Source organism: Nestor notabilis, unplaced genomic scaffold, assembly GCF_000696875.1.
Source record: "Nestor notabilis isolate BGI_N333 unplaced genomic scaffold, ASM69687v1 scaffold8073, whole genome shotgun sequence".
NCBI lineage: Eukaryota > Metazoa > Chordata > Aves > Psittaciformes > Psittacidae > Nestor > Nestor notabilis.
The window spans coordinates 60,180-88,089 of record NW_009921420.1 but is presented as its reverse complement, the minus strand read 5'-3'; the positions used below and the strand labels follow the sequence as shown (position 1 = coordinate 88,089).

At 40.0% G+C, this 27,910-nt stretch overlaps 1 protein-coding gene across 1 annotated transcript in view; it reads left to right on the top strand.

Annotated features, from left to right (window-relative positions):
- Positions 1–571: 571 nt before the first annotated feature.
- The window catches only part of TLN2 (talin 2), a gene marked incomplete at its 5' end in the record, with an annotated part of 77,248 nt that continues 49,909 nt past the window's right edge, over positions 572–27,910 (top strand). Inside the window, 21 exons of the mRNA XM_010011135.1 lie at positions 572–635; positions 2,687–2,791; positions 3,473–3,628; positions 4,481–4,582; positions 6,921–6,997; positions 8,476–8,656; positions 9,690–9,803; positions 10,443–10,551; positions 11,241–11,449; positions 12,283–12,381; positions 12,908–13,075; positions 14,514–14,808; positions 16,521–16,687; positions 17,766–17,894; positions 19,465–19,578; positions 21,364–21,477; positions 22,573–22,707; positions 23,675–23,803; positions 24,404–24,506; positions 26,537–26,745; positions 27,562–27,681. Coding sequence (XP_010009437.1) covers positions 572–635; positions 2,687–2,791; positions 3,473–3,628; positions 4,481–4,582; positions 6,921–6,997; positions 8,476–8,656; positions 9,690–9,803; positions 10,443–10,551; positions 11,241–11,449; positions 12,283–12,381; positions 12,908–13,075; positions 14,514–14,808; positions 16,521–16,687; positions 17,766–17,894; positions 19,465–19,578; positions 21,364–21,477; positions 22,573–22,707; positions 23,675–23,803; positions 24,404–24,506; positions 26,537–26,745; positions 27,562–27,681 — 2,899 coding nt within the window. The remainder of the gene's footprint in view (positions 636–2,686; positions 2,792–3,472; positions 3,629–4,480; positions 4,583–6,920; positions 6,998–8,475; positions 8,657–9,689; positions 9,804–10,442; positions 10,552–11,240; positions 11,450–12,282; positions 12,382–12,907; positions 13,076–14,513; positions 14,809–16,520; positions 16,688–17,765; positions 17,895–19,464; positions 19,579–21,363; positions 21,478–22,572; positions 22,708–23,674; positions 23,804–24,403; positions 24,507–26,536; positions 26,746–27,561; positions 27,682–27,910) is intronic.

Sequence of the window (27,910 nt, the reverse complement as noted above, 5' to 3'; positions counted from 1 at the left end):
TAGGACTGGTGGGTTTTGTAGTTTGTTTTTGACAAAGTGGCTGGTATGAAGTATCCACTTACATGGCTTTGCAATTTTTCAGTAAAATATTAGTGTTCTCACATTTGAAAGACACAGAGGAAGAACTTGGGCCCACACATCAGTAAATCAAAGTGCTACTGGAAAGTAATGGCAGTGTCTGAACTCGGACACAGAGCTGGCTCAATCTTTGATGTCTCCTTCTTCCCCCCGATTGCAATGAGTGTATTTGAATTTAGATGTGAACCCCTCTGAGCTGCTGAGAGGTATCGTATAGTTTAAGAATGGAAAATGTCCCAGCTATTACTTACTTTTGATGACTTTTTAAAACATGAAGGGGTCTTACATGGGGTTGTGACTGCAGTGTTTTTCTGAAGCATGTAAGTTACCTTCTTGCTCTCACCATACTTAGCCAGTATTTTGTTTCATTGTATAGGTATTTTATGCCTATTTTAGGAAGCTTGAGGGACTTACTGCCTATAAAGGAGCATGGGAAGCATCCCTCCTTGGGAAGGCACCATTAACTATGGATTCTTTTTTCTTTTTTTCCTAGCCTAAAAGAATTCCTGCCTAAAGAATATACCAAACAAAGAGGGGCTGAAAAGAGAATATTTCAGGTAATTTTGAGACTGAAAAGCCTACTATAGCTTCACTTCCTTTATAAGAAAAATACAGGCTTTCACAGAAGTATACTCTGTGTATGCTTGAATTATATAACTGTCAGAAAATCAAGTTTAAAGACTGTCAGCTTTTCTTTTCCTTCTTCAGCAAATTTATTGTGCTGATCTTTTTTGCTTCACCGATGATTATTCGGTGTACTTTGAAGGGTAGAGAGTGAATACTCAATATTCTTAAGACCTTTTTCTCTGATGCATTGAAATGTAAGGATATGTATTTGTACTAAAATAGAAGCACATTTAGGAAAACTAGTTTTAATTTCATGCCTTCATTATTCAGGCATGATCTTCAAGAAACACAGAGTTCTGCTCACTAATGCCTGAGTTCAGTGATGTGTCTGGGAATCATGCAGTTGTAAAAGACTGAAGCAGTTGAGTGTAAAATGTACCGGTGTTGTTGGAAGTGGTCTCAGAGTTTGAGTACTGTGGATGCACTAAATATCTGTGCCTACTGAAAAATATTTTTGCCAATATAATACAAGTTGAAAAAATATGAGGTCAACAGCTAAAATCGAGTCATATGGTTACTGGAAGGACATATCAGTGATCTGTGATCACAACTTGGGAGATGAGTTGAAGAGCAGGAACAGGTCATATAGTTTTCTGTGTTACACTCCAAGTCTAGGAATTGTGTAGCTCAGTAAGTCCGTTCTACCTGGAGCTTATAGTACTGCTTCATAAATGAGTATGTCTGATGCTTTTCTGTCCCTTTACCTAATGACAGTGATGTTACAGTTTAAGAAAAGAAAGATTCATTCTCTTCTAAGTATTGCTGTATCATGCTAGTCATAGCATGTGATTTTTACCCATTTCAAACATGATCTGTGAGTAGTTTCAATCATTACATGCTTCAGTGCATTGATAAGAAGCTCATCAGTGAGGGCACTGGTGCTGGGCAAAGATACAATAGCAAGATAGAAAAAGCAAGCTGTCTTTCTGGTCAAAATCGACTGTTGCCTTGAGGTATAACACTGTTGAGTTTGGCAGGTGATTTTCACCAAGTACTCCATCTGCAGTGACTATATTTGGGCTCCTTGCTCTTTTGGATCCCAGTTGTGTTCTCTGTGCACTGAACTTGAGAGACATGATCAGTCTGTGTCCCTGGGATGCAAAAGGCTTTTTGGAGTTGCAGTTGCTCGTGCTAGTGCTTCTCTGTGGACCATTGTCAAGATGGTAATTTAAATTGGAGTAGCAAAGTGTTCCCCGGTTCTTGGTGCTCCCCTAGCTACCCTCAGTCAGCGTGAGAGGCAACAACCAGTAGTTCAGAAGAGTGCAAGGGGAAGATGTGACGTGATGGGGATCCCACAAACAGTATTTAAATAGCAGGTTACTGGGAGAGGATTTTCAGAAGAATGGTCTAGGGTAGGACAGCAGATGCTGAGATGAAGTTTGAATACATAATATTGGTAGCTGCCTTTGCTTCCAGGTAATAGTTTACTGATGAGTAAATTGTTAAAGTAATAAATAGAAATTGAGAGTTACCAGACAAACCTAGATGAGTATTCCAGGATGAATTAGTGAGAAAAATCATTGCTGCTTCCTCATCTGTAGAATTCTTTTCATGTGATGGAAAAAAATGTAGATAACAGTGCAGCTGGCAAAAAAAATCCATTGGAAGAACCTACAAGAGATGAGAAATGGTCAATTACCAGGTGTGATGCCTTCATGAGTCAGAAGGTTTGGGCACAAAGAAGGAATAAATAGTCTGCTCCTTGGAAAAGATATGGGTGCTGGAACTTTTAAATTATTTTTAAAAGCTGAGTAAAGAGGTGTTTACTTATGAAAGCTCATGGTGCACAGGCTATGTTCTCCTTTGTGAGGAGCTACAGGATGCAGTACTGCTAACACTTTTTAGCCAGTATTGTTTTCAAATACTCTGGTTGTAATGATTGTTAACTGAACATCCTTAAAAAGATAAAAGCTAAACCCTTTTTTTGTTTGTTTCCAGAAAGCATTGTTTCTGCCTAAGTGATACTGAACTCTCATTACAGGAGCACAAAAACTGTGGTGAGATGACTGAAATAGAAGCCAAAGTGAAGTATGTGAAGTTAGCCCGCTCCCTGCGGACCTACGGAGTGTCTTTTTTTCTTGTTAAGGTAATGTAGATCTTGCTGTGATCATATTGTATGCTTAGTTATGTATTTACCTCAGATTCTTCACTAAGCAAAGGTCAAAGATGTTCTTTCAGCCTTCTGTCTGCAAGCAGCATTTGGAAAAAGGTGTAAATCACGTGTGGGACAGAATTATAATTTCAGTGTAGCTCCTTGTCGTACTGCTTCCAGAAAGTTGAGTCTGTCATGATTTAAGTCCTTTAAATCAACATTTCTTCTTTTCCTTTTGATTAGCAATGAAGTACTGTCTGCAGAAAAACATTCACAAAGAACTCATAAGTTGTTGCTGTTTATAAGTTTAATGAGAATACAAATTGCGTGCTGAAAAACTGCATTGGAAGAACAGCTTCATCAAATGATAAGGTTTTAGAGAGGCCAAAGATTTGTTACCACAATCCCTAAAATGCTTCTGTTTCCTGGAGGAGGGAGAAGAGGGAGTGTCTTTTGAACTGCATAGTAAAGATCCAGTAAAGACCCGAGCTTCTTAATGTTAATGCATTGCTTGAAAATCACTGCCTGTGAGCAGACAAACTGAGCCTGGAGTTTTAAATTGTCCTAGTCTGCATGCCAGTTGCTTCCTTCTGTCAGTATATTCCATCATGCTTTTCCTTTCTTCTATGGCAAGCTCCATTTGAATGAAAAATAATTTTCCACATTTTGTTTTAGGAAAAAATGAAAGGCAAAAACAAACTGGTTCCTCGTTTGCTGGGTGTTACCAAGGACTCGGTGATGCGTGTGGATGAGAGGACCAAGGAAGTGTTGCAGGAATGGCCGCTGACAACTGTGAAACGCTGGGCTGCCTCGCCTAAAAGCTTCACTCTGGTAATCTTTTAGTATATATTCAGACGAAGAGGGATCTCTGTGGCCAGGAGAAAGGAAGATGGACTTACATTTAGAACAGTTTCTTCAGTATAACTTGTTCTGTCTGTAATGTTCTAGCATTATGTGGAGTCACAGAGCCCTAAACTAATAAACTGGCCCATGTTGGTGTCTAAAGTAAATCTGTATTTTGACATTTCTGGACAGACCAACTCCCCAAAAGTACTGTGTAAATCTTTTCAAAAAACACTGTTTAAAACTGGTTTGTGCCTAACCACTAAAACGGTGAAGAAAACATCATTATTCACACTTGGTTTTTAAGCCCTTAAGGTACTTGCCATTTGTAATGCACTTTGTGGTGGTTCAGTAATACATTTGACATTTATGGATTTGAAGAATTCTCCTGAATGTGATGTTTTGTTAATTATTTGGTCCATAACAGACCTCTGCAACTTTCATTTTGGTTATGAAAATGTTGTTTGAAGTGGGAAAGCGAAAGGCAGTGGATGGAAAATTATATTCACTTTAATCATGTGCATCTAACTTCCAATTGCATGGGTGATAATGCTTTAGGGTAAAATTCTGAAGACTTTTCTCCATCCTTCAGTAACTGAGTCCGATAAAGCCAGACTGAGAACGGGCATTTCAGTTTATGAAACATCTGTTATTAAGCTGCAATAAAAAGCATCCTTCTCCTTTTCTGCCTCGCCCTCCATATATAGACTGACTTCGAATCTTGGAGCAGTTTCACTTGGTCTTCAATGTAATAAAATGTCTGTACAAACAATTTTAAAACTTGAATTCTCTCCTATTTGGTACTGAGAGGGATATTCTTATTTTTTTTTCTTCCTTCAGGATTTTGGGGAATATCAGGAAAGCTATTACTCAGTACAGACCACTGAAGGAGAACAGATCTCTCAGTTAATAGCAGGTTACATCGATATCATCCTAAAGAAGGTAAAGTACCAAGATAATGTAGTAAAAGTGCAGTAAAAATCGCTGTACAGCAGTGCAAACACTCAGATGTGTGCAAGCTGCACTTCTCTTTCTCTCATTAAGTCACTGTTGTGTCTTATGTTTTGATGTTATTTATTTTAACCTTTAAGTAATGTAAGCTCTTTAATTATAACTCAAATGAGTGCTTCTGGAAAATATCAAGGCTATTAACTGTAGTGGTAGTATGGGTCAGCCTCAGTACAGCACACTTGGGCTTTGTTTTTCTGTCTGGAAGGTGGACTGCTGATTAGGAGCGTATACCCAGAGAAAAGTGCAAAGCTTCAACTATATTTTAAGCTGTGGACCACAGTGGTGGATCAGGTGGGAAGAAATCCCCTGGAAGCAATGTTTAAAACTGCATTAAGGACTAAACAATAGTGGTCCAGCAGCTCTCGCATATAATGCATCAAAGCTGTTATATTGCTTTAATAATTTGTGATCAGTAAAGCAAAGAATTATATCTCAGTTGTGCAGAGAATCAAGAATGAAAGAGGCCAGATTTTCTTGAAACTTGCCTTTATGGTGTATTCCTGGCAGGAGACATGAGAGGCTGATTTGCATCTCCAGCACACAAAATATTCACAAGTAAATAAGTGCAACTGCAAAAAAACCATGAGTTTTGCAAACAAACATGGACCTGAATGGTCATACTCCAACCACGTTGTACAGAAAAGTGAGGTGTTTCAAAAGGCGCTGGTTGTTCCTTGACAATTGTTTTTGATTTATGAAGGTTCAACCGAACTACATTATTAGTTGCTGTAATAGATTTTCATGGTAAAAAGTGACAGAAAGCTAAGCAGGAGAATTTATTGCCATTGTTCATGTGAGCAGTGTAGAATGTAACAATAATGTGTTATGAAATCAGAGATTGAGGAGGATTGCCAGAATTCCTCACTGTACATGGTTTTTTTCTCCAAGTCTGTCAGTCTCAGATTTAATAAATGTTAAATAAACTGCAGATTTCTATAGACGGTTTAAAACTTGATTCAAAAGTAGCTTCACTCTCTAATGCAAGATGAAGGCAGCCTGCCTTGATAGCACACATGTATTTCCACTCCCTTCCACTTCTTTGATTTCTTCTTTTCAATCTGCTGACACAGCCAATTTTAAAATGAATGGATTAGGAACAGGTTGAGTGATAAACCCCCACGATGCTTCCTGATGTGAATGAGAAGCATGCAGTTTCCATTTGTCAAGTTGAAGATATCTGTGTTTGAGGCATGTGTGCACGCCTCAGAGTATGCTTTATCGCTCTCGCTGGTGTCATGTTAATTCTTGGTGTGTTTTGGACTGTTCCAACTCACTTGCTCTGGTGGGCACTGGTAGCACATTTTTCTCACTGAAGCGTTATTGGTGCAATTACTCCCCAGCCACTCTTGTCCTGCAGTTTTAATGACAGGTCATCTACCAGCTGACAGAAAACCCTGAACCTGAGTAACTTTTACCATTTTGTGGAATCTAGATATATTTTTATTTCACATTAACATGGAAGTAAATGTCCAGAAGTTGAAGTAACTATGGTAAAATAACTTGTATACAGTATTAAATTTATCATCTGAGGAAGAAGTTCTTCACAGTGAGGGTGCTGAGGCACTGGAATGGGTTGCCCAAGGAAGTTGTGAATGCTCCAACCCTGGCGGTGTTCAAGGCCAGGTTGGACAGAGCCTTGGGTGACATGGTCTAATGTGAGGCATCCCTGCCCATGGCAGGGGGTTGGAACTAGATGATCTTAAGGTCCTTTCCAACCCAAACCATTCTAGGATTGTATGATTCCATGATTCCATGATCTTTACTATGGATATGTATTTTCTAGTGGTAGGTAGCATCATATAGTAACATTTCAGGATGCTAAATATGACTTGTAGCTGAGTTCCAGTTACCTGAGCCGGTCTGATGCTCTTGAGTTAGAAGAGAACAGGAAAAGGCATGGTACATATCTGATCTGCACCAGGAGTTGCTGTTGTTGTGTATCACTCAGTCCTCTGAACGCTTTTTGTGAGAAAAGACAGTATTGCAGCACTTTCTTTATACCTTTGTTCAAAAAGGCATCAGTAGGCTTTTTTCCTTTATACGCTTAATCTGTCACGGCTTAGAACCTGGTCTGTTAGATCCTGAAGAGCATTTCTTCTGAGGTAGAGGTTATTTTGTCACACACTGCCAAAAAGCATGGTGTTCAGCACCAGACATGACGCTGCAGATTATTTGACTAGGTTTCAGATAAAAGATGAGGAAATGGAGAGAAAGCAAAAAGCAGCACACATTGTTTAACAACAATTTTTAATTTTTATCTCCCCTCCAGAAACAAAGTAAAGATAGATTTGGACTTGAAGGTGATGAGGAATCAACCATGTTGGAAGAATCTGTTTCGCCTAAGAAGTGAGTGTATACAACAGAAGGAAATGCACTTTGAGTGACACCTTTTAGCTGGGGCAGCATTTTTCAGATGCAGTACTGTAGTTATTACCATTAAAGAAGGATTTTCTACAGGGTATTTCAACGGAAGGAAGTACTATCCCCAAATAGTTCAGCTGGCTCCTACCTTCCTTCCCCAGGGAGGGTACTTCAGCAGCAGTGAAGATGCACTGAATCTTTGCTTGTCATGCAAACACCTAGGATTTACAAGGTTTTAGTTGCTTGTGTCTGCTAGGTGCATGGTTTCCAGTAAATTTAACTTCTGTCATTTTAATTGTACGCTGAGTCATGAGCAGAGCTGCCTTATTTCACCAAATCACTTTAGACAAATCAATCAGACGTGTGGTGTGGGTGAAGGTAAGGTTTTGGTACTAGCAGGTCAGGCTATGGCTCTGATGAGAGAGTAACTGAATATAGCAAAAGCAGAGCTGTAGAGCTGGCCATACTCTTGAAAGGAATATTCAGTCTTTCCTTGCAATGAAGGGTTTTGACATTACAAGCTGTAAAAAGCCACTCAAGTCTCCTCTTGGAGCTCTGATTATGGCAGTGTCAGCAGTGTGTATGTGAGAAGTCTATATGATATATTGTTAAACACATGGTTTATAGGAGATAGACTTGTTAGATATTTCCACTTTTGACAAATCACGTATGTTCAGATGTGCTTGCTTTTGACACTGCCCTTTCCACACCACTTCCAGAATATACTCTTCACTAAATGCTGTCCAAAGAAGCTCAAAACTTTTAACAGATGAATGCAAGGTTTTTCCCAGTTGGAAGTTACATTTTTCATAGCAGTGTTGTTGTTAAAGCTAGAGCTTGTAGCTGTTAAAGCTTGACCCGTGTTTAAATATGAACAGTATATCTGGCCAAGTGGTTCATGGCCATGGATGACTAACTTCATTAATCTTGAAAGTATCCTGCCTCCCAGCCCATTGTTTGGTAGGCTGCCAGATTATTAGCAAGTACTGTGTATGCATGTGTGTATAAAGAGGGAAGAATGTTAGTTTTTATCCTAAATCTAGGGATTTTTTGCAAAAACCATCTCTACAGGGTTTGTGATTCTGTTTGCTGTTAATCAGCCTATGATACAACTGAAACAAGGCAATTGTTATGCATTAAGTTTCTGTCTGTCATGCCTCTGAAAGGGGTAAAGCTATTGTACCACATATACCAAAACTACACATTGCTTTCTTTCTTGATGCCTGCTTATTAGTGCTGTTAATATTTGATTTGTCAAAAGCCCCAATTTAATGGTTTGGGGTTTTTTTTTTTTTTCTAAAATGTTAGAAAATGGTTAGAAAGAAAACCTGGGAAGTTTTCCAGCTTCTCCAAGTGTTGTGAAATGCAATTTAAAATCCTGAAGGAAGAACGTCCAGCAGAGATTGATTTGCAGGAGCTACCTAATTCTCTGTGTTGTATTTCTTGTTTTTTCTCCTTTCCAGACCTACCATTTTGCAGCAGCAGTTCAACCGAACAGGGAAGGTGGAGCATGGCTCTGTGGCACTACCAGCTGTGATGCGCTCAGGGTCCAGTGGCCCAGAGACTTTCAACATTGGCATCATGCCTTCTCCCCAGCAACAAGTCACAATTGGTCAGATGCACAGAGGACATATGCCCCCACTTGTGAGAAACCTCCTTGTTTTGTAGTTGAAACTTTTTTTACTTGTGTGTTTAAAACTTATCTGTGCTGCGAGTAGTCAGAAACAGCGTAGCTTTTCTGCTCCCTGCTCCCAAACTGTCAGTTTATAACAGCCCCCCTCTGCTGCTCCTTCCTCCTCATGCTTTTCCTCAGCTCCAGCCCGGGTCCTGTCCATGAGCTTCAGTCCTTCAAGATAAACTGGCTCCAGTGTGGGCCCCCTATGAGCTGCAGCTGCTTTCAGGAGAGCCTGCTCCAGCAAGAGTTCTCTATGAGTTGCAGTTTCTGTCAGGACTCTATTCCAGCGTGGGATCTCCATAGGATGTAGTTTCTTTCAGGGAGATGTCAACCTGCTGCAATGCAAAGTCCTCTGTCTGCTGCAGGATGGGTATCTGCCCTGGCACGGCCCTTTCCACAGGCTGCAGGGAAATACCTGCTCCGCTGTGGTCTCTCCCATGAGCAGCTGGGGAATCTCCACTCTGCCACCTGGAGCCCATCCTTTCCATCCTTCTCAGACACTGGTGTTTGCAGGGTTGCAGACACCCAATACAGATCCTGCTCTGCCTAAAACCCTTCAGTCTTCCATTAGCTTATGCATATTGATGGTAATTCAGTTTCAGAATCATCCTTTGTTACATTGGTAGGCTGTTCGAGGAAGTCAATAATGATGTACCTTAGAAGCAAATACAGTTTTCATGCTCACGTTCATAGAATGCAAGTCAGTTAAGACAGCTTGGTGTCTTTGTGTGTGTGTTGTGCATTGTTTGATCTGAGAAAGTTCAGCATTTTATAAGTATGTGCAAGTACAGAGGAGTATAAAATGGCATTGGCTGAATCAAGACTGTGTGAGAGGAGTATCAGAGAGCTTTGCTTTCTCCATTGCACCAGGGAAGAGGTAGCTATCTGAAATGGCCTGCTGTTGCATTGCTGTCACTCACTGTCTTTTCATGCATGTGTAACATATGCTTGAAGGACCATTTGGAAGGTAGCACACAGCCATTTCCTTGTTTTGCCTTTCAGACCTCAGCTCAGCAGGCCTTGATGGGGACTATTAATACCAGTATGCATGCTGTTCAACAGGCACAAGCTGACCTCAATGAAGTCGATAACCTGCCACCTCTAGGGCAGGACATGGTGAGCTTCTCTGGTCCCTCATAGAAATGGATCTTAATGCTTTGAGGTGTTTACAGATCAGTCATTGTCCCTGGATCTAAAGTGGTATCAGTAAAGCTTTTAAAATGAGATAAAATTTTGTACTTTCTTTAAGGGATTTATGTACAGTGTTCCACCTGACTCTGATCAGTCTTCGGAGATCAGATGTAGTAGACTTCCTCGCATAACCATGTCTGGAATTCTGTTAGTTTCATGTGCATATGTACAATTAAACACAAACTATGGGCAATATTTATGGTGGAAGTGACTGCCTCCAGGACACTTGAAAAATAAAAGCAGAACAGGTTTCTGTCATTCTTGATCCAGGTTAAGGCGGAGGGACAGATCAAAAGACTATTGTTTATGGGTGACTGTCAGTTAGCCTTCATGGAGGCACTGTTTATGGCATTTACTTCAAAAGGACAGCTGTTGGAATGTGGTAGCAATTCCGTAGTGAATGATTCAGCAAAAGAAAATGCTTGCTTTCATATGTCACTTAAGCATTTGGTTGTTGTCCTCTGCTTCACTTTTAAAGGTTGATGAAGGAACAAGAGATGCCCGAAGTATCTCCTCTTACAGAACCTCACTGCAATCTTTAATTCTTTTGTTATTGCTCTTCAGGCATCTAGAGTATGGGTTCAGAACAAGGTTGATGAATCAAAACATGAAATACACTCTCAGGTTGATGCTATCACTGCAGGAACTGCATCTGTTGTTAACCTTACAGCAGGTAAATTGAAAAGGGGAGGATTTCCTGGCAGTCTCCTAGTTATTTATGCATTTAATTCAAGTAACACAGGGACTGCGTATGGGGCAGCTGGAGAAGTTGTTTCTTGAAATTACCCCAATAGCTAAACGTATTGATGTGTGAAATGAGCTCTCTGCCCCTCCCAACACTATTTTTGTTTCTTCCATTTCTCTCTTACTCTAAAGATGTGACCATTGATGAAGATAAAATGTGGTTTTCGTACTCTATAAAATAGGGAATGTTTGCAGGTTTATTACAAAAAAGAACATTTTTGATCTGACAGTTGTTAGAGAGAGATTATGTGCTTTATTGACTGGGTTTTTTCTTGGAGGAGCTGTGAGTGGCTTAAAGGGGTCAATACTCTATTTCTTTAGGTTATTTCAATGTTGAAAGATAACTGAAACTGTGAACTGCTCAGCAAATTGCACTGAATGAAGAGAAATTCTATTAGAAGATAAATGCTTATAAAAGAAGAAATTTAGAAATTGGAAAAATCATATCAGTCTGATTTTTTTTTTTTTAAAGTGGCAATGAAATTACTTAGTAGGCATTGCTTGGCTATCTTGAAATGTCTCTTTTGAGTCTCACCAGAGCGTAGCTTGTGGTAACTGCCTTTTTTCCCCTTTCGACTAGTAAAGCATTCTGATCATGAAAAAACACTTACCTTACAGGGGACCCAGTTGACACTGATTACACTGCTGTGGGATGTGCAATTACGACCATCTCTTCCAACCTCACTGAGATGTCTAAAGGTGTGAAACTGCTTGCTGCTCTCATGGATGATGAAGTTGGAAGTGGAGAAGACCTCCTGAAAGCTGCTCGAACATTGGCCAGTGCTGTCTCAGACTTGCTGAAGGCTGTGCAACCCACTTCAGGAGAGGTGAGTAGATGGAAACTTCTCAGGTTCCTTCTGTGAAATGCATGGCTTTGGCTTTTTTGAGACATGTCAGCTTCTAAGCCTTGCCTTGCTCCATGCCAAGCAATTTCCCCTGTGCAAGAAGTTCTTTTCATTACTTCTTATTCCTTCATCTGTCTTCATACCTTTAAGTCTTGCACCTTGATATTAGAATGTTCTGTGTAATATGCAGGGGTTAATTGTTTTGTGTAATAAATAGTTCCTTTATTTGGGTGCTGTATTCTCTTTCAGAAACAAATTTCAAACAGTACTATGACTCAGTTTAATAGGCAGTGGAGATATACTCATTCATGATTTTTTTTCTTTACTATCTTTGTCTACTTTGACGTATAAAATGAGAAGTTAATTCCTCTGCTCTAGTCTTCCAGAAATTAAAGTAGTATTGACCAGGGTAGACTTATCGTGATCAGTCTGTTATGAGTTGGAGTCAGCAGCTAGTTTGCATTGGATCTTTTCAGGTATTTATGTTTTGAAGAGCATGAAATCTCCTGATGTTGCAGATCAGTTAGCATATTGACTGTCCATCCTTAATATCCTTAATTACAACAATGTCTACTTGAGTTCTTCAAAATTCTTTACAAGTTCTCTGGGAGCACTTCAGGTGAAACCCCTGAAACACAGATGTGCAGTTGTGTATTTGGAAAAGTAAAGATTTTTCCAAAGTATTTCCGTTGTGTAATGGGTTTTTTTTAGCCATATTGATTGCATGCTAATGCAGAAGTTCCTGGAGGAAATCTAAAATCCAAGTACAGCTCATTTTCTTTGAATTAATGTGCTTCACCCTTCTATTTTTCCAGCCTCGACAGACAGTTTTGACTGCAGCCGGAAGCATTGGACAAGCAAGCGGGGAGCTACTGAGACAAATTGGAGAGAATGAAACAGATGAAAGGTTCCAGGTGATGTGGGGCTTGCTTGTCACTGTCAGAACTCTGCAGCTTTCTAATGAGGAGGCCACTGCATAAAACCAGGCTTCCCAGAGTGCAGTTAGGAAATGCCAGATTTGAAGTTTCTCACTGCTAATGGAGGTTAATCCATTGGGAAATTGTTTTTAATTATACAGTCACAAAGTGCTGATTTCATGGGAACCCCTGCTTCATTCTGTGCATCACAGAGATGCTTTCTGGCTTCATTGGAGAGCTGTTTGCACTGTACTCTCCTCAGTGTTTCAAATGCAATTGGAACAGAGATTTGTTCTTGTGGACTCTGAGCCAATTTGACTCATACCATCCAGTAAGTTGATAATGTGGATGGAGAACTGTCAAGTTTTCTAAGTAATAGCCACGTTTGCTGCTTTACATGAAACAAAATGTTTAAGTTTTGATACAAGAGAACTTCTTACTTTAGAAGATTTGATCTTAATGTATAAAAAGTACATACTTTTTTTTTTGTTCATAAGACTGAGTTTTCCCTTTATTGTACCAGGATGTTCTGATGAGTCTGGCCAAAGCTGTCGCAAATGCTGCTGCCATGTTAGTGCTGAAGGCCAAGAACGTAGCACAGGTCGCAGAGGACACCGTCCTGCAGAACAGGGTCATTGCTGCCGCTACGCAGTGCGCACTCTCTACTTCCCAGCTTGTGGCTTGTGCAAAGGTGAGGCTAGCAGTGCCCCTGGGGTGCCACGGTATTGTTTTGTGCCTGTGCTTCTGTGTATTTCCAACGGTCTCTGGCAATATGCTGTATTAATAGCATAGCTGTAGATTTATGCAATACCAAAAGTTTCGATTAGTAAATTGTCACCCAGAACAGTGGCAATCAGGAGCCCAGAGTACGTGAGGTGTTGCTGTAATCTCCAGAGAAGTTTCCACAAATAACAGAGTCCATCTGATAGGTTACTAATGCTGATAAAATAAAAACCTAAAAAACATTAGCTAAAGAAGGGCATCTTGCCTGGGGGTGACTATGTAAGTTATCTCTGAAAGCCTGGAATTAGGATGGGTTTACCTCATGCAAAGCTAAATAATGAAAAGTTGGTATTCTTGCTGAAAATAAAATCAATTTGGTCATCATTGATTTTAAATGTATTTGCACTAATGTAAGGTAGCCCAGTCGTTTTAATAGATCCATTGCTTTTGGCCAAGTAGTGATGTTCGGTCTAAGCAAATTACCAAGGAGTGGAGATCAGACCTCAAATTCTGCATGAAGTCTGCAATTGGAACCCTACATCTTCTGCAGCCTTTTTTGTCTTAAAAATAAATAAACAAAACACTTGTTCACATTTTCATTATTAAACAGTTCTCATTGCCTACTTGGATGCTGCTTTCGAAGCCTGCAGTGTCATCTTTTGCAGGAAACAAAACAGCCAAAAGGGTTCTATTCGAATTAACAGCCGATATTAGGCACTATAGTTTTGCTATTTTCCACTTTCTTTCTCTGGCTGCAAGGGCTTTTTTGTAATCCATGTATATGGATTTTCTTTATTTGGACTTGATGTTCTTATTGCCAGTGAATTTGTTCAGTATGGCATAAGACACGCAGTGGCATCCTATTTTCCTCATAAAGTATGTACAGTTTTCCCATTGCTGAAAGCTCTCTGGATATGCCTGAGCAAAACAAGGGAGGGTTGCTTCTAACCTATAGGTTTATTACTTGTTTATTGCTTGTCCTTCAGAAGTAGAACATGGTTTTACTTGTGTGAAGCACTACTATTAATTAAATAAACAAGAGGCTGATACAAAAAGCTTTACAAGACCAGTTCCAGTTAAGATTTCATTTTATTTGGAATTCAAAGGGAACAGGAGTCTGTCAGTGGATGTAGTTACTCTGGAGGAGTTTGGCCCATGCCTGCCTTCCAGAACTGTTCTTTAGTGTTTTCTCAGTTCAGTAGCTGTTGAAGAAGCATGAAACAAGGTGGGGACTTCCATTCCTGGAATCCAGTTAACAATATGCAGAGTCCAGATTACTAATCTAGACATCTGAAGCTACCTATTTAAATACTTTCAAGAGAAAACCTGCTGCAGTAGATTATTAGTTAGTAGGAAATTTGCAAATAAGCCTTTTTCTGGATGCTTTGTGTCCTTTCCCCATGCAGGTTGTGAGTCCCACCATCAGCTCCCCGGTGTGTCAGGAACAGCTCATTGAGGCAGGGAAACTGGTAGACCGTTCGGTGGAGAACTGCGTGAGGGCCTGCCAGGCTGCCACCGATGACACTGAGTTACTGAAGCAGGTCAGTGCAGCCGCCAGCATTGTCAGCCAAGCCCTGAATGACCTCTTGCAGCATGTCCGCCAGTTTGCAAGCAGGGGAGAGCCTATTGGACGCTATGACCAGGCTACAGATACCATCATGTGTGTCACAGAGAGTATTTTCAGTTCAATGGGAGATGCTGGTAAGTTTCTCTAATGGACAGTAGCTTTTCATGATTCAGAGATGTGGACATTTCAAACAGTACAAGTCAAAAAACACTTACCTGAAGTGTACTGTGCTTCTGGGCTAGTGCTGTCATGATGGGTAGTCATTCAGCCCGTAATATTAAATCAGCAAAGAGCACACAGCTGTGTGTTATGTAGAATGAATATTCTGTGAAAACAACCAGTCTCATGCTAAAGGATCACTGTAATATTTTGTCTGTTTTCTGCCACTGCTTCACTTCACCGAATTGTGTAGCAGTTTCTCATCTTCAAATATAAAGACAGGTACCTGGGCAAATACGGCCCACTGATTGATTTCATTATTCCTAGATTTAGGTTTTGAAACTTAATCCTGCTTTTTTTTTCGTGATGTTTTTAAAATGTGCAGCTTCTGGAACCAACCAAATTTTGAGGCACCTGACATTTAACCAATCCAATATGAATTTTTGGTAAAGAACCAGAAAATTACTAAGGAATTTAATTACTGTAGATGTGCACAAGAAACCATGTCAAGTTTTATGTTTACCTGACACTTATGATTCAGCTTCCGTGCAGAAGACTGCAGTGAAAGAGAAGATCATGAATAGCATTTAATTTCTGTTCACAGTCAAATATCTTGTTGTGCAATATTTAGTTTTCAGTAGAAGGTATTCCAGTTCCATTCTGTGTCTCCAACTTACTGCACTTCTGAGATCACAGTTGGAACAGCAAAGAGACTCTGGCTTATGACTTCTGTATTATTACCAGAGCAGGTTATTCTTTCTGTTTTGATTTACTGGCTTAATGCTGTAAGAAAGGACATTTGAAGGGTTTGGTTTTTTTAATAAGTGGAATATTTGGACTGCGAGCTTGAGTTACCATTGTTGGTAAAAATTTTAATTCCATTTTGGGAAATAGTTGATAAAAGCTAAAAAATTCTAATTGCTTTGTCTGCTCCTGACCAAAGGGGCCTGGTAAGAAGGCAGTTTAATTATGAAGCCCAAAAGTCACCTTAGCACATGAAAAAAAATTAAGAGCACTTGAAAAGAATGAGGCCTTAGACACAAATACATCCTAATTGATTTACTAACCTACAGAGAGCCCAGGCCTTTATGGGCTCAAGTCTGTTATGGAGGAGTTCAAGTGTATGCTTTAGTGACCAAATGAATTTGCCCTAGAAAGGGTGTCTGTCCACTTCAGAAACATTACTGTTTCATCCCTGGGCTTTACCACGACTCTGGTATCTTAAATATGCACCTTATTTTTGGCCAAACCCACCTAATTGGTGCCGAGTCTCTTCTGACAGTTTAGTTTATATTAGACAGAGAAGAATAGGTGAAAAATGGATAATTTTTATTAATAGTGAAATCTTGGCTGTAATTTGAAAGCAAAACTATTAGTCTTCACTAGGCCAGGAGTTTTCATTGATCTGTATTCAAAATTTAAGTATTGGGTTTTGTCTTGCTATCTAGAATGCAAATACTACGTTTTTCTTCCTCTTCACTGTAGCAGTTTACTTCATTTATGTTACCGTCCAAGGTTTTGTTTGTGAAGCTTCTAAGTTATGAACTTTCTGAGCATCCTTTCCAAGTCAAAAGAACACTTCAGCAAAAGAATACTTTGGCAAATGTAGCTTTATTTTGAGATGACTTTTGAAGTGGAAACTGAAGCAGAGAGAGAAGGAAAGTAAAAACTTACCTGTACCCCGCAGGTGAAATGGTACGGCAGGCCAGGGTGCTGGCTCAAGCCACTTCTGATCTTGTCAATGCCATGAGGTCAGATGCTGAAGCAGAAATCGACATGGAGAACTCTAAGAAGCTTCTGGCTGCTGCGAAGCTCCTGGCAGATTCTACAGCCCGCATGGTGGAAGCTGCAAAGGTACCGGGAAAACGAACTAACTGTCAGCTTCAAATTGTATGGTTATGCACAAAGAAGTGGTATGTGGGATATCATACATAGGATCTAGTTGATAGTAGAGATGTTTTTTCTTAACCTGTAAACGTTCTGCACTTAATTTATCCTAGGTACATTGAGAAAAAATTATTTATGTAGTCACCTGGGGTTTTGTTTTGTTTTAAAAACCCTTCATGCACTGCTTTGCTCACCCGTGTGCATGACTCAAGCCATCTAGAGTAGTTACTACCAGCCATAACCACTGTGATGCAAAGTCTTGTACCAGTCCCCCAGTGCAAATGGCACAAATAACCCATAGCAATCACAAATATCTCTTGCAAAAGCTGTAAACTTTTACAAAGGTTAGCAAGCAGCTTTGCTTCTTGAGAACAGTTCCCTCCACCACGGAAATTTTGCCTGTGCTGTTCCCCCCACCCCCATTCGCACAAGAGAACTCTGTGCTAAAAACCTGTTTAAATCCATTAGGGAATAATAAGTTCTTTGCATTGTTTCCCAGATCCTGCACTTAAATGATTTTTACAGATCAGGGCCAGCCATTCTGCTGGGGTTCTAGAAGGCCCATATGCCTGGCTACAGTGCGTGTCCTTGACTTGCAAGTGTTTTCTCAGACTTCAAATGGAGAAAACCTACAGGTTTAAATCTCAGGGTCTGGACTGCAGTTCCTGAAAGGCATATTGAACTGGGAATTTTAATAACTGTTCTTTTCAAAACCTAAGGTTGTCAAAGTATGTTATTACAGATCTGGTGGAAGCAGTTTACAAAGTACTTTTTTCCCAAGCACCTAAAGTAGTATAAGAAGCAAATGTTCAACTGCCTTCCTCTTGGTACCTGACTACACAGTAACAATCTTGCACCAGCAATAAATTTTCTCCTTCCAAGTCTTGCAACACTTTAATGTTCTTCTGACTTTGGTTAAGACAATATAAGGAGAATAAAGGGTGATGAGGCAGACACTGTCTGGAACGAAAGCCTTGATATTCATCTACGTTTTCGCCAGGAACTTCTACTAATGCTCATGTTTTTTGCTCTGCAATCTTGGCAGGGAGCGGCGGCCAACCCTGAAAATGAGGATCAGCAACAGCGCCTGAGAGAAGCAGCGGAGGGACTGCGGGTTGCTACAAATGCTGCTGCACAGAATGCCATCAAGAAGAAAATTGTCAACAGATTAGAGGTTGGATACTATTGAAGTTTCAGTTTATTCCATTTTGATAATTAGTATCTGTAGATAATTTCAAGCAAGCAAAAATGCCTGTTTCAGGGAAAGTGTTAAGCATAGAACAGAACTGCAAGCTCAGTTCCAGAGTAGTAGGGTTGGAATTTGAGATGCTAGTTTGTGGTACCACAGTCATCAGGAAATTCAGCAACTTATGTCACTGATGTAATAAAGTGACTCAGGAGACATTTGATGGTGGCCCAGTCATTAAATTAGAACAGCTGAGGTTTCAAACAGCTGAGCTGAAGTGAAAGTACTTCATTACTGCTTTCATTTATCTGTATGATCTGTCATTTACACACTATATCTTTTGGTGGTTGTACTAGTGTATCTGCCAGAGTTTCGTGTAAATTTCCATACAAAGGTATGTTGAGTTGCAGCATATCCAAATAAACTGGTGTGTTGTTTGGAGAATCAAAGAAGCAGAAACAAAAGTGAAAAGATAGATCATATCTGATAGCACAGCCAGGAAGGGAGAAAGGCAATTTGCTGTGCACGAAGGATAAATATCTCTGGAGCTTGTCTTGTAGGCAAGGTTTGATCTTCCCATTCTCAGCCTAAAATGTAGAGAAGACAGACTGAAAAAAGAAGCCTTTCATAATTCCTAGTTTCCAACTGTGGTTTTACAGTAGTCTGACTCAAGTGCAATGAGATTAGACAAACAAGGAGATCTCAAGGAGGTAACTGTGTTCCAGAGGTTCATTTAAATTACTTTATCTGACTAGAACCAAAAATGAGGAGTGTTTCAGGAAATATACGCTCATGTCTCAATTTTGTGGCTGCATGCAAGAAAGCCTTATAGGATGGAGGTTTTACCTGTTTTGCTTTTACAATATATACTGCCTTCAAAAGGAGTGAAATGTACGATGGTAAGAATGAACTTCCTGCTTGGTTGTATTTTGTGGGCCAGGTAAAGAAACGTAACATGTTTAAATAGCTTGGATGAATGGCTGAATTTTTAATCTTGTAATAGGGAGAGGATGATAGCAACACTCCTAGATATTTGAAGAAGGTCATCTCAGTGCTCTCAGATTCAGCAATACCAGTATTTTTTACCTCTGTATGAGTTTAGTATGTTTGCTTTTGCAAAGAGCAATCTCAGTAGAAGCTGGCTCCCTTGAGTCTGTCAGAAGTGGTGGTGTAGCAGTGTGAAGCACTGTATGTACTTTACCTGTTTTCTTTGGCCGTCTTTGTAAGGAGCTAATTGATTAGACCATTTCTGCTCTCTGTAATTGACTGATTTTGGTCATATTGCATCCTAAGTTGTGACAGAGTAAGAGTTTAGAATCCTCCTAGTGCCACCTTTTTCTTTATTGGCAAGATAGAGCTGAATAACAGTGTTCAGCTTATTTTCATCCTGAGAGAAGAACAATTCTGAGTTTCCTTAAGGCAATTCAAATTAATCTAAGGATCTGATGTATTAATCCGTCAAAGTTGTTACTGTCAAAGTTACCTAAAATATGTATTTCATCCTCTAAATTACTTAGACTTCTACTGCTGATTTACATCTGTTTCTTTTTCTCCACAGATTGCTGCTAAGCAAGCTGCAGCTGCTGCTACTCAGACTATTGCAGCTTCTCAGAACGCAGCGATTTCAAATAAGAACACAGCAGCCCACCAGCAACTCGTGCAGAGCTGTAAGGTAAATTATCACAACCCACTGAGAAAGAACTGTTGCGTTCTGTTTTATGGGGAACTGAAGATCACCTGCTATAATAGTAATATTGCAGCACACATTCATCTGTGGATTCTAGAGAACCCTCATTGAATTATCCATAGTTTCCCTGCATTACTGTTCGGAGAGCCTTGGAAGCTGAACTACTGTGGGTGCCATGTAGTAGTATTTGGCTGTTACAAATACCCTGCAAACACTTTCCTAGAAAGAATTGGCAGGCTTATATACGTCAGCATGTATCTGTTGAGTAACAACCAGTTCACCTGAAGGGCTTTAAGTAAATGCTTTGCTGCACATCAGTCAGCAGTACTGTATGTGCAGAGCTATGCTAGAAGCACTCTGCAGAAGGGGTCTGGTTGCTCAGAAATGTGTACACTGGCACAAGTGTGCTCTTCAGCAGATGAGTAGCTCTGTGATCATCAAAACAGGCCTTTGAATGGTGCATGCAGTGAAATGGGGTGAGGTCTGCTTTATATAATGGTAACCTTAGAATTTTCCACAGCAAAGAATGGAGTAGCAGTAGTGATTTCTACTATAATGGTGTGAAATTCATATCTTAATGTATTGGCTAGATAACAAACAGCACCGATCCTGCTGTTCTGATGCTCAGCGCACAAGCAACTGCAGTCTCAAATGTCACTGTAAAAAGTAAATTCTAGACCTTAGAATGGGTTTAACATGATTCTTAGCTTGAAGCTGCCAAGACCACACATTTCAAGGTATGTCTGAAGTCAAGCACATTTTTATAGTTCCAAGCTAGAATTCAGAGTCTGCTGAGAAGCTGTTCTCTTTAGTGTCTAATCTACATTTGGCAGCTTAGTTTCTAGCTCTGACTAATGTTGCTTAAGGGTTTTTAAATAAACTGTATTCAAACAAAAAATTGAAAAGACAATAGCATGCAAAAAGGTTTTCTTTTGGATGGAAAAGCAGCTATGTGGGGAACAAGACCAAAACCATTAAAGAAGGCATTGTTAAAAGCCACATTAACATTCAGCAATTTCTTGTCATAGTGGTAATCCTAAAATGTCGCAGTTAAATAAGGTAACTCAAGTGCATGTCAAAATTGTGTTGTAGGCAGCTGCTATTTCAGTATGAATTAAAAAATAATAATAAAAGGTGAGCTGATACACTTTATTGTTCCCAGTTCATTCCAATTTCTTGATATTTCTTAGATAACAGAGAAGTCTGATACTTTTTTTACTTTTTTGGGGGGTAGGAGAAAGTTCATATTGCACTGCTGAAGTAAGTTTTATTGTGTAATGGATGGACAAAGGAGCATGAATCTGGGCAGTCCAGGAATAAAGTTTTAGCAATGCCCACTTCTGGATGCTCCAGCCATGTTACAAAGTTTGTATTGTTAGAAGTCAAGGAAAAGTAGGCTGAGGTGCTTAGCTATAGAAGACAATGCTTTTCTGAAAGCAAAGCATTCTCTTGAAAACATGTCCCCTCCAGTACTCGCATTCGAGCATGCAAAGGAAGGAATTAAAACTACTTTTTGTATGGAATTTTGCAGGGTATTTAAACTAATCAGTAGCTTGAATAAAGATTTCTTAAGTAGAAGTCACTGAAAAATCCTGTTGTATTTTTATCCAGTTCCAGGGAGTCCTAAATGAATTCTGTGACGGCACAGGAGTGTTGTGCCTGTGAATACTACGGGTTGTCTTTAAGGGGAGTGGAGAGAGGGTTTGCTTATCTGTCAGTGGGTTTGGAGTTTTTATTATCTATTAAAAGCTTTTCTCTTTGTTTTTGTAGAATGTTGCAGACCATATTCCTCAATTGGTGCAGGGTGTAAGAGGAAGTCAAGCTCAGTCAGAAGACCTCAGTGCCCAGCTTGCTCTAATAAATTCCAGCCAGAATTTCCTTCAGGTGAAGCCAATCAATCACTGTACTCGATTTCCATCATGGCAAAAAGCATTTTGTAGTGCTGTATGTTTTCGTTTGTGACAAATAAGCAGTAAACTGTTTTAAAAAGTTCATCGCTGACTGTGAGCCATAGCTAAAGAGAATTTAGTTCCTCAGGTCGGATGGCTGAAGTATGCTGCGTTTGTGGAAAATGAGAACCAAGTAAGGTTAGTGGTGCAAGAAGCAGCTCTAAAATTCTTCTCAAATAAAAGAGACTATTACCATGGTTTTTAGACACTTTCCTTAAAGAAGATAAAATACTGAATGTTGATATCAAACCTATTGGATTTAATGTTGAAATTACAAGAAACAAACAGAAGAAACCAATTTTCCATGTAATGACATAATCATTACTTGGCACCAGTTAGTCCTGCCTTAAATGTGGCTGCTATTAGCAGGCTCTTTATGGACCCATGTAGGCAGAGGTATTGCAAACCATGCTCTCACTCCAAGTATTTTGCTATATGATTCTCTCCAGAGTCATTAAAAAATGATCCATCACCCCTCTGACTGTATGTGTACCATAGTGATGGTAAGAATCAGCAAAGTATTTTGATAGTACTAACAGCAAACCTTGTGAAGAATCATTGCTTGAACTACAATTTTCAAGGTAGAGCATTTTGGCAGAGTTTAATACTTAGAAATATTGAGAGAAATTTGCCATCTGTGCCACCTGGACCTGCTCATACCACATGGATGCTGAATGGCAAAACTGCACATTTCAATAGTTTTAAGTAGTCTATATGAGTACTCAAAGGCCTCAAGCAGACATTGGTACCAGTGAAGAAGTCATTGGACTAGTAAAGCCCAGTGTGTCCTGCTGCAGAAGACACTGCCATGTGGAATTATGACAGCGTGCAGCTTGGTCTGATTAAAAGGCTGGGATCTAGAGGGTGCATGGTTAAGGAGCAGGGAAGTGCATGAAGTGGTTGTTACAGAAAATGCAGAAACCTCTTGAGTGTGTGAATGGAGGAGGCACTTTGTTTACTGAATCCTAAGCCACATTTAAAGAAAATGAACTAGTAAAACTAACTGTGTTCCCTGCTCTTCTCTGAACAGCCTGGAAGTAAGATGGTGGCGTCTGCTAAAGCTGCAGTCCCCACTGTGACTGATCAAGCAGCAGCAATGCAACTAAGTCAGTGTGCAAAGAATCTTGCTACCAGCTTAGCTGAGCTACGAACGGCCTCCCAGAAGGTGGGTGAAGCTAGTTTTAAGCAGCTAAAGCAAGATGCCCTGGATGGTGGTTACAGGCTCACTTCTGCTTGGCCCACTGTGTCTCCCCCAGGGGAATGGCTCATGCTCAGGCAGCGTTCACTTTCAGTGTTGCCTTTTGTGCACAGTTTTCTCAGGTGGCTTCTGTGTCATAACAGAGAAGGGAGGGAGAAATGGGAAGAAAACTGACAAGCCTGTGGTACCCTTTCCAGAAAGACAAGGGGTGGCTATACACAGAGCAGCACATCAGAGCCCTGAGCTGCCCTACCTCTGAAGGAGAGCAGGGGAAGGGGAGCATATCTCATGCACCTGCCAAACTGGTGACAACCCAGGTACAGTGCTGCTGTGGTCACTGTGTTTGTGAACTGGAGCTATCACCTCTAAAATTCAGGGAAGCAGGGGCTGTCTGTGTTTCAGGTACTGATTTCTAAACTATATATGGGTTAAAAAAAGTATCAGTGGACAGTCTGCTCTTTGGCTCTTGTGTACACTGAGGCCCCAAACCAGGGTTGTAGCATAGACGTGGCTACATCCGAGCTAACGTTAAAATGCCCAGCTCAGGTACTGAGCTTTGTGGTCTGCCACATTGGATGATGCAGTGTGACTTTTGTCATGATGCATACATAGTTAGGCTATTTGTCAAAGGTGAAGTCCACACTGCAGCAGTTATTTTCTCAATACCTGGTCTACCAGTGTGAAAGTATGTGTACACAAGCTGAGTGCATCTCATTCCCCTGGTGGCTCTTTAACAGTGTGTTTATCTATTCACAAGCTAAGAATATTGTGCAGGCATTTGGAATCGATGATGTATAACGCTTGAAGTGGTCACAGTGGCCTCTGAAAGCGTAAGAGCCATCATTTGGGAGGGCGAGGTTATACCTGAAGTATTTGCTATTTCTGACAGTGGCTTACAGCTGCTGACAGTGATATTGATCTGATTTCTGAATAGGCTCATGAAGCATGTGGCCCAATGGAAATCGATTCTGCTTTGAATACGGTCCAGACGCTCAAGAGTGAACTGCAAGATGCGAAGATGGCAGCAGTGGATGGACAGTTAAAACCTCTCCCAGGAGAAACTGTAATTGAGGAAGGATGTTCTTCATTTAAAAACAAACAAAGTTAGCTGTTAAAAAATTTAAGTATTGGAGGTGCAAAGCAAGTAGTGAGGCTTTGGATAATGGTGGCACTGATAGGATTTTGCACTAATTGTCTTAAAAAGAGTTTATGTTCTGTAGCAGAATTAGAGGGCTGTAAGTCCTCCTTTATTGTATAAATGACAATTTAGTAGCATCAGTGTTTCAGTCTTTGCTTGTCAAAAAGAATTTCTTTTCAGTAGTGACCAAGTTGGGCACTCAGTAGTTCTAATACTAGCAGTCCTGGCAGGCCTAGAAAGTGAAATGTTTAATTTGGCAAAAATCCCCTCCCCTAAGATGAGGGTCTTGATTTCCATTGCTAATTATATAAGTTTTCCTGTTCATATTACCTAATATGTTGATTTATTTCAGCCTGGACAGGGAAAGCATGTTAGTCAGATTTTGGAGAACCTCTGTATATGTTTGGTAGCTGAGATAAAAGCTTGGGTTTGTGGAACGAGGGATTTTTTTTCTAGTATTTAAAAAAATAAGGGTGTTTTAGTTGAGCTGGAACAAAGAATTTTGTCCTTTGCAATTTTTCACAGCTTGAGAAATGCACTCAGGATCTGGGAAGTACATCCAAAGCAGTCGGTTCATCAATGGCCCAGTTGTTAACTTGTGCTGCTCAAGGCAACGAGCACTACACAGGTAATGTTTTATTCATGTCTCTGCAAAACCTCTGCTTTCATAAAATGCTTGATAGAAGGTTTTCATACCACAAACTCTTAAATCGAGGAATTGCTCCTTTTTTTTTTTTAACGCTGATGGTGAACTGTGGCAAATTATTAGGACTTGTGAGTGTGAATCCTGTGTTCATGAAAGAAGTGTAGCAATCTGCTGTGTGTCTGGATGTAATCAGAACAGACTGAGACATCTGCTGGTTTTGTAAATAAATGCCACTGAAACTCTGTGAAGGACAGAACTAAAATGTAAAGGTCAGTGCCATGAGAAATGTTGCTGTGTCCTTTCAGAAGGTTAAAAGGGCCTTTGGATATTTTTTGAAGCACAGGATGCAAACGTTCTTGAGATAGCCTGGTGACATTTAAAACTGCATCTCTCACTTCGTGTTACCAGTTTACGTATATAATGCAGCTGGTGTTTCTGATTCACTGATCACATTTGCATAGGTTGAGGTAAAGCCACCAGGGCATGTGGACCTGCAGATTCTACGATTTATTTTTGTACCTGTAATTTTAGAAACCAAAATCAACTTGATAAGGAAAATATTCCTTGCAGGAGGGAGAAAGGTTTACTCTTGGGTGGTAAAATGTTCTGTCTCCTGATTTTTGTAAAACATGTAAGCTGTCCACACAAATGCTACTGTCGGATTTTTTAAAATATTACTTAGAAAAAACTGCATTATGGCAATTACCATTTCATTGGGTATAATTGCATCAGGGCTGCACAACTTAGAGTTGCTTTCATTTGAAGCAGATGTAATTGCATTAAGATGACATTCCTGTCACATGGTTATGCAGAAGTTAGCACTGAGTAGCTGGCAAAGGAATACAGGTACTTGCAGCTGATACTGAACAGTTGAATCTAGTGGCACTCAACATCAATCTGTAAGAGCTGTTTGGTTGGGAGATCCTGCAAAGCAAGGAGTTAATTTTCAAAGCTCATTTAACTACTTTGTATCTCATACTGTGTCGTTATGCCCAAACCATTAGGTGCTCAAGCAAGCACTGTTGGCAGATATTATGGCATTCTACTGTTTGTGTGTGATAAAAATTCTTTAGAGCTTATACTCACTATTTAGAAATTTCCTCTTGTCTTCAGCTGTCACAGTAAGTTTCTTTTCACTTTGTATTAAAAGTCATTGTGGAGAATGAAAGCAGCACCAAGCTGAAGGCAAAGCGATCAGACCTTTTTATTTGGTGGTGCTGTCATAAATTAAGTTGAACTTAAAAGATGATTACTGGTGTCTAAATAAAGGAAACAAAACATGTGGGTGCTTTTCCTGAAGTTTTCTTTAAATTAAGAATCTAGAAAGCTGTCTGTAGCTTATCAAATATAAAGGTTGCCTACGTCAATGTAGGCAGTACCGTGTCTCTGTAGTACTTGGCTTTACTTTGATGTATAATATCACTTGCTTTTCATTATCTTCTAAAGTTTCTGTAATTCAGAATGTTCAGTTGATTGGAAGAGAAAATGTGAAAAGGCACTGGAGTTAAAATGCTGACATGACTACTTCATGGGTTGTATTTGGTTGTGATGTTTTAAACATTTCCAATAGGGACATTGGAACATTCTAATTATCTTTAACGCCTAAATGTGGATAACCAAGAGGTCTTGTACAGTAAATGTACAATTGTTCTTGCAGACAATCCTCTTCCCCCCTAGCTTGGTGTGTGGGTTTTTCCTCTTTTCCAGGTTTTAGATTTTCTTCTTTTTCAGTGCTAAGATTCTTTTTCAGACTAAGATCTAGTCACTGAAAGAGCTGTGCCCAGAACGTGGTCTTTGGGGTATAATATTCGCTTCACAGCTTTGCTACAGGCATTTCTCAAGGCAAATGATGCTGTGTGTTTCAAATGGTTTTGTGTTTGAAGATTTTCTTTTAAACTGGATTTGCAATGTTATTTTGCAACGGGATCATTGCCTTGCAAATTCATCTGTTATGAAATACAAAGGTTATCTTTAAGGGTACTGATAGAATCCTTGATGGACTCTGAACATAGGAGTTGCTGCCAGAGAAACTGCTCAGGCTTTGAAGACTTTGGCTCAGGCAGCACGAGGGGTTGCAGCATCTACTACCGACCCTGTGGCAGCACACGCAATGTTGGATTCAGCAAGGGATGTCATGGAAGGCTCTGCTATGCTTATTCAGGAGGCAAAACAGGCTCTGGCTGCACCAGGGGATGCAGATAGTCAGCAGAGATTAGCCCAGGTAAGTTGCGACTTGAGCTGCTACATGAATCATCAAACACCCACTGAAATTACTTAAAACACGGTGTTAAATAATGAGAGAGAACAACTGAATATGAGGCTGCAAGGAATGTCAACTTTCTAGTTCTGCCAGCAACACTCAGATAGTGACATTGTGCTTATGTTGAACAGTGCAGGTGGTTTGAAGTGTGACGTTACAGTCATCTTCTTACAAAAATAAATGTGTACAAAGATGCGGTGAAGTGCTTTTACCCAGAGCATGTTTGAGTAGGCTGCTTGACTGCAAAAATGAAACAACTGTTAAATCATTATCAAATGAAGTACCTGTATTTGTTTTACGTTCAAAAAGTGAATGCCCATTTTCTAGACAAGTAGCACTGCTGCTTTTGAAGACTTCAAGGAGTAACAGGTTCTTTTTCACTTGTTTGAGAAGTTCTGTAATTGGCCTGTATTTAAAAGATTTTGGTAGAGGAGACTGTTCTTTTAATCAGGACTTTAAAAAAAGTAGCATGCAAAGGACTTCTGCAATTAGTATATGGTTAACTTCAGGGGCAGTCCCTTACCTGTGGTGCTGCAGCCTTTATCCCAGGTGCCAGGAGCAGTTGTGGAGCTGCCCTGCCAACACTATCCTATCAAATGGGTGACCATAAATAATGACTATTGCTGCACTACAGGTGAGCAAACCAAGAGAGTTACAAGCCTCAAAGGGTCTTGTTAAAGTCAGAATGTTGGAACTGCTGGCTACAGAATGTGCCTCCTCCTCAACAAATGATCACTTAAGCCTTTCTCAGCGTGGATATGTTTACTCGTACTGTAGGTGGCAAAAGCAGTGTCCCACTCCTTGAATAACTGCGTGAATTGTCTGCCTGGCCAAAAGGATGTGGATGTGGCCTTGAAGAGTATTGGGGAATCCAGCAAGAAGCTCCTTGTTGATTCGGTGAGATGTCTTGTAACATAGAAATAAATTTCAGAGAACTGTAAGGCAGATCTGTGTCAGATTCTCATTTAGTACATGTGCCCTAAGTATACATAATACAAATTTTGCTCAAGTTTGTGCAACTTAAAGTAGCTGCTACCTTGGCTGAAATGGTGTTCTTATAGTGTATGGGAAAGGTGAAATATGGCTGTGGCTTGGGAAGGCAGTATTAAAGTCCATGTCATGGATC